Source organism: Ranitomeya variabilis, chromosome 1 (genome assembly GCF_051348905.1).
Source record: "Ranitomeya variabilis isolate aRanVar5 chromosome 1, aRanVar5.hap1, whole genome shotgun sequence".
Taxonomy (NCBI): Eukaryota; Metazoa; Chordata; class Amphibia; order Anura; family Dendrobatidae; genus Ranitomeya; species Ranitomeya variabilis.
Genome location: NC_135232.1, coordinates 759389693 through 759396123, shown reverse-complemented (window position 1 = coordinate 759396123; position 6431 = coordinate 759389693). Strand labels below are relative to the sequence as shown.

General features: G+C 46.0%; 1 protein-coding gene across 1 annotated transcript; it reads right to left on the bottom strand.

Annotated features, from left to right (window-relative positions):
* Positions 1–2862: 2862 nt before the first annotated feature.
* On the bottom strand, positions 2863–6025 carry LOC143798735 (uncharacterized). The gene is made up of 6 exons (XM_077281122.1): positions 5800–6025; positions 5646–5720; positions 4625–4820; positions 4308–4470; positions 3180–3525; positions 2863–2883 (listed from the first exon to the last, which is right to left on the bottom strand). The coding sequence occupies exons 1-6, from the start codon at positions 5992–5994 to the stop codon at positions 2863–2865; spliced, it is 996 nt and encodes a 331-aa protein (XP_077137237.1). The 5' UTR covers positions 5995–6025.
* Between the last annotated feature and the right edge of the window lie 406 nt (positions 6026–6431).

The following is a 6431-nucleotide window of genomic DNA, read 5'->3' as shown; positions in this document are numbered from 1 at the left end:
TGAATTCCTCCCATTTTGCTGGTATTCATGATGGAGCGTTCCATGGACAGTATCTACATGGATATGGAGATGGAATTTGCCTTGGCTCATGCCTATGCTGTCTCCTGTTCTCATCAAAGGGAAAGGGAAAAACGGAGATGGATTCGTCGCCGCTTTTGGATACACCCTATCTTGGAAGTCCGGGAGAGCCGTGGAGCATACCATAGCTTGTTTGGCGAACTGAATGACAACCTGGAGAAATATTTAGAGTACACCAGGATGTCTCAGGAGAGCTTCCGGTATCTTCTGCGTCGGGTGGAAGGAGCCATTAGCAGGCAGGACACGCAGCTCCGGAGAGCTATTTCCGCAGAGGAGCGGCTTCTGGTGACTCTACGGTACGTAGCTGTTTGAATGACTGTGATATGTTCTTCCCTTTTTTTTTTTTTAATTTTTTTTGGGGGTGGTATGGTCAATGTACTTTTATAAATTGCAATGTACTTTAATGTCATTTCTTTATCTTCTTGGCAGTTTCCTGGCTACCGGAGAGACCTTGAGATCCCTTCAATTTCAGTTCCGGATTGGAGTCTCCACTCTCTCCGGAATTATTGCTGAGACATGCCGCGCTTTGTGGGATAATCTCCGGGAGGAATTTTTACCCGTCCCTACAAGCGATATCTGGTTGGCCAACGCACAGAAATTTGACCAAGTGTGTTCGTTTCCAAACTGTATTGGCGCGGTGGATGGCAAGCACATTCGGATTACCAAGCCAGGGAAAAGTGGATCCCTTTTCTACAACTATAAAAAATACTTTTCCACTGTGCTGATGGCAATTGCCGGTGCGGACTGCCGTTTTCTCGCAGTGGACATTGGTGCGTTTGGCCGTTCAAATGACTCGCGCACATTTAAAGAGTCGGATATGGGCCAAAAATTATATGGGAACAATTTTAATTTCCCACAGCCACGACCTCTTCCCCACACCGAAGGCCCTGCGATGCCATTTGTTGTGGTTGGGGATGAGGCATTCCAAATGTCTGCCAACCTATTGAAACCCTACTCCAGTCGGGGCTTGGACCATACAAAAAGGGTGTTCAATTACAGACTGTCCAGGGCCAGAAGGACTGTGGAGTGCGCCTTTGGCATCCTTGTCTCCAAATGGCGGATATTAGGATCCGCCATTAATCTGAAAACTGAGACAGTGGATGAGGTGGTGAAGGCGTGTGTGGTTCTCCACAATTATATTCTGTCCAAAGAGAGACTGAACGTGGATCTCGATGAAACCATAGCCAACCCATTGCCCGATTTCCATGATCATCCTCTGAGGTCAAGTGTGGAAATTGCGCAGATGAGGGATCGTTTTGTGGCCTATTTTGTGTCAGATGTTGGCCGTGTGTCATGGCAAGATACAATGGTGTAGTAAACTGTTGGACTGTATTCTGGTGTGACTATGCTAAAAATAGTTCACCAATGTAATGTGCCTTATCTAAAAAACTTGGAACCCTTTGTTTTTAAAATGTTGTGTTTTAATAAAAAAAATTTCTTCAGTTTTCTACCCTGCTTCAAAGACAAAATTTATACCATACCATATAACATATTTATTTGTTTGTCAGATCGCCGTGTATCGTTGTGTTTGACAGCAAAAACAACGATACCAGCGATGTTTTACAATGGTAATCAGGGTAAATATCGGCTTACTAAGCGTAGGGCGGCGCTTAGTAACCTGATATTTACCCTGTTTACCAGTGCGAAAGTTTAAAAAAAAAACAGTACATATACTCATCTTCGCGTCCCCCGGCGTATGCTTCCTGCACTGACTGAGCGCCGGCCGGAAAGTGAATGCACAGCACAGCGGTGATGTGACCGCTCTGCTGTTAGGGCCGTCACTCAGTCAGGGCAGGGAAGCGGACGCCGGGGGACGCAATTCTGAGTGTATGTACTGTTGTTTTATTTACATTTAACACTGGTAACCAGGGTAATCATCGGAAGCGCGGCGGCCTGCGCTTAGCAACCTGATGTTTACCCTGGTTACCCGGGGACCTCGGCATCGTTGGTCGCTGGAGAGCTGTCACACAGACAGCTCTCCAGCGACCAAATAGCGATGCTGCAGTGATCTGCATCATTGTATGTTTCGCTGCAGCATTGTTAAGTGTGAAGGTACCTTTACGGTATGTGTCCACGTTCAGGATTGCATCAGGATTTTGTCACGATTTTTCATCAGTATTTGTAAGCCAAAACCAGGAGTGGAACAATTAGAGGCAAAGTAGAATAGAAACATCTGATCCACTTCTGTATTTATCACCCACTCCTGGTTTTGGGTTACAAATACTGATGAAAAATCGTGACCAAATCCTGATGCAATCCTGAGCGTGGACACATACCCTAGTGATTGAAAACACCTCATACACTTTAGTGTTTGTAAACACCTCATACAGCAATGAGAGACACACCAAAAAAGGCAAAATAAAAATGGTAAAAATAGTGTCTGACATTGCATATATGAGTTGTTTGAAGCACAAAATATGTGTAGACGGCGCACGGTGTGACTTGCTGAGAAGTATACAGGAAAATAATAGCAAATATTGTTGTATTAAAACCAAAATTTTTTATTGGGGGGAAACAGAAAAAAAAAAGGGGAAATAAACTTAGGGGGTATCAACCTGTGCCACCATGGGGGAATGGTATGTTTCTTTTTGGGAATGGGGAGCGGAAAATGAGGATGATGACGACGACGACGACGAGGAGGATGTTGACCTATTATAGTCCAGGAGGCTGGATGGCAGGTCTAAACCCTCCGCAGGGTATAATGGGGAGGAAACCGCCACCTCTGTAGGGGTGCGTGTCCTCTTGCTTTTGTGCTTTCTTTTCCTTTTCTTTCCACGATCGGTATTAGCTCCCCCAGAATGATGGCTGCGGGAGGATGAGGGCCTGGCAGGAGCAGGAGTCGGCGGCACACTGCTATGGTGCCTGTGGTGGCGTCGCTCGGCACTTGGACCAGGGTGGGGTGGCTGGAGTGGCTCTGCAGCAGTAGTTGGAGTCATGCTAGCCAGCGACGGCACTACGGGCAGTGTCGCTGACTGCATGACCCGAGCCTGCTGCAGAGCCCTCACGTAGGCATTGTTGCAGGATTGCATCACCGAAATCTGGAGTTCCGGCGTAAGGTGTTCCACCATGCCCTTACCAATAGTACTTAAAAAATGTTTGGCCGGATTTGAGAGCTCGGTTTCCATATTTTCAAGGCGTCGTTCGATACTGGACAGACGAGTGTCCATTTTATCGCTCAACGCCTTGAAACAGTTCTGGAAAACCGTGCTCAAATGCAAAAATTCGGGCATGGCTGGCCTGTCCGAGGCCCGCTGGCGCTGTCGGGAATTCCCAAACGAAGGTGCGCCAGAGGCCTCGTGCAGGGGAACACCTGATGGACCGGCTGCCGGTTCTCCAGATGGTGGTGCAAGCCTGCTGTCGCTGTGGGAGGGCTGTGACGGGTCAGATGGCGATTCATGAAGGTCCGCTCCTGCGGGGCGAGCTCGCTCGAGGGTGCTGCTGTGTGTCCTGTGAAAAGATAAGGAAAGAATTAGCCTTCAATTAATTAACTATCACATACGCCAACTCCTGTAATAAAACATTACATGACACATCAATACATTACAATCCCCTGTCTCTCAGTCTGTGTGGCCTATAATAAATTGCTGATTGTTATTGCCAGCTAACCATTAGGGCTGACGATAACAATCATGGACATACCTACGGCAGAAAATGACTGGTCATTCCCGCTGCCAAAGCCAATGCATACCTCTGTCATCGTTTTCAAAAAATTTTTTTTTTAAATCTTTCTTGATGCTGCCTATGCCGCCAAATTAGTAAAAAATTTAAAGCCAAGAAAAACATTAAAAAAAAAAAAAAAAAAAGTCACTTTGCTGATCTGATCGCAGGAACGGCCATGACGTTAGGATCATGTGATCCAGACGTCATCATTATTCCTGCGATCAGAACTACCCTGACTCAGACCGTAACCTGTCATGGACTACAATGACTCACGCCTAACCAAAAAAATTACTAATGGGCTATATACCATTCCACTAGGGTAAAAGGATTGCCAAAATGCTACGATGACTACATGGATGGCCAATACACTATGTTCCTTTGGAAATATACTATGTGTATATGTAGCTAGAACGTGTACTATGTGGCTGCGATATAGTGGCCTGGCAATCTACTATGTGGATGCACAATGTACGTGGCTGGGCAATGTACTATGTGGCTGTGCAATATGCTATGTGTCTGGGCAATGTACAATGTGGCTGTGCAATATGGTATGTGGCCAAAATACTTACTGTCGGCGGGTAAGGACCGGTCTTAGGAACTGGAGTGCCCTGTTATATTTATAGGGCACCGCCTTGGACGCAGCAGCACCACTCCGAGCTTGCTCCTCCGCAGCACGGATCCCCTTATTGAAACGGTCCTTCATGGATCGCCATCTGGTCCTCAACTTTTTCACTGTGAATGTAAAGACAAAAAAATGGTTACATATTTAGCATTTTAAAAGGATAAAACAACCGTGTGCGATGCAAAGTTTAGGCGTTGATCGCATCACACACGGTTGTGTTTATCCTGGCAAGATGGGTCATAGCAGCGTATCTGCAATACTCACTAAAGTTGCCTTTGGCCTTCGCTGAGGCACTGTCAAAGCCATCCCACAGCGACTTTGCCACCTCTGCCCACAAACGCCTCGACACCACCTGGTCCATGTGCCGAGGGTCACGGCTGTCCCACAACGGGCCACGCTCCTGGATGCTGGAGATCAGGAGGTCCACATCAATACTGTCTCCTTGGGCCCGTTGTGAAACCTAGAAAAATTAGAAAACAAATAGGTTACAAATATGCAAATAATAACAACCACCAGTACCTGGCATGATAGGTACCTTTGCCCTATCCTTTGCCATTTGATGTATGTATATTGATGTTTTCTACACCTGTGTTTTGGAATGTTTGTGTGCAGGGAGTTCAACTTTATTTTACCTTCCCCCAATACTTGCTGCCCTGAAAATCTATAATGTAATTAAAGGCCCCGTCTCACATAGCGATTTACCAACGATCACGACCAGCGATACTACCTGGCCGTGATCGTTGGTAAGTCGTTGTGTGGTTGCTGGGGAGCTGTCACACAGACCGCTCTCTCCAGCGACCAACGATCAGGGGAACGACTTTGGCATCGTTGAAACTGTCTTCAACGATGCCGAAGTCCCCCTGCAGCACCCGGGTAACCAGGGTAAACATCGGGTTACTAAGCGCGGCCCTGCGCTTAGTAACCCGATGTTTACCCTGGTTACCAGTGAAGACATCGCTGGATCGGTGTCACACACACCGATTCAGTGATGTCAGCGGGACCTCAACGACCAAAAATTGGCCCAGGCCATTCCAACACGACCAGCGATCTCACAGCAGGGGCCTGATCGCTGGTACGTGTCACACATAGCGAGATCGCTACTGAGGTCGCTGTTGCGTCACAAAACTTGTGACTCAGCAGCGATCTCGCTAGCGATCTCGCTATGTGTGACGGGGGCCTAAGCTTAGTAAACATCCCTAGTGAAAGCAGGATGCTCCTCAAATGTAATGTTCCTCACAGCAGGATGCTACTGAAAAAAAAAAGATTAAAAAAAAAAAATACTCACTCGCCGGCCTGACGCCACATCTTGGCCCCGATCTCTCTGCTCCCGCTGACTGCCTTCCCCCTCACTTGAAGAAGCCTGGAAAAATTGTATACAAAAATTATTGTCAATGCTACAAATGGCAGCGAATAGTAAGCAAATGGACATAATTACTCACCGCACTCCCCCGCGCCGATTGGCTATGCTCAGAAGAACTTGGCATTCTTGCAAGTTTGTTCTGCAATGAAAAAATGAGCAAAAAATCACATCCAATGCCACATACAATAAAATAGGCCCAAAACATTAAAACAACCACAATTGACTGTTGACTGATAGGACAATGCAAACTCAAAAAGCGACACCACAACGCCATACATTGCAAGAGAATACAATCGAAGAAACAATACAAGAATAGACCCAAACAAAATTAAGCAAAAATAGACACCTATGTAAAAATTTCTAAAGCTACAAAATTATAAAAAAAAAACTTACAGGAAAAAAAAAGGCACAATGAAATAGCAAACTAATGAACGCCATAATTTACAATTACAACAAGACATGATCCAAAACAACACCATCTGGTGACATCCACCGAAATACATCAGAAAAAGGCGCTAAATAACATTCTAGATAATAAGCAATAAACATTACGGGACAACCGCTGTTACAATATACAGCAACCCAAAAGATAAAACATCAAACGTCAAATAGAAAAGAAAACACAATAAATTTAACCCCTTCCCGACATGTGACTGTATAGTACGTCACATGTCGGGACCCCCGCTTTGATGCGGGCTCCGGCGGTGAGCG

Excerpts from the sequence above, each read along its gene's own strand:
- LOC143798735 (XM_077281122.1), bottom strand. The coding sequence starts at position 5,994 with ATGGCGTTGTGGTGTCGCTTTTTGAGTTTGCATTGTCCTATCAGTCAA. Across the intron at positions 4,821-5,645 it reads ATGTGGCGTCAGGCCGGCGA|GTTTCACAACGGGCCCAAGG; the intron begins GTGAGTATTTTT and ends TAATTTTTCTAG. Across the intron at positions 2,884-3,179 it reads AAACCGAGCTCTCAAATCCG|CCATCATTCTGGGGGAGCTA; the intron begins GCCAAACATTTT and ends ATCCTCCCGCAG.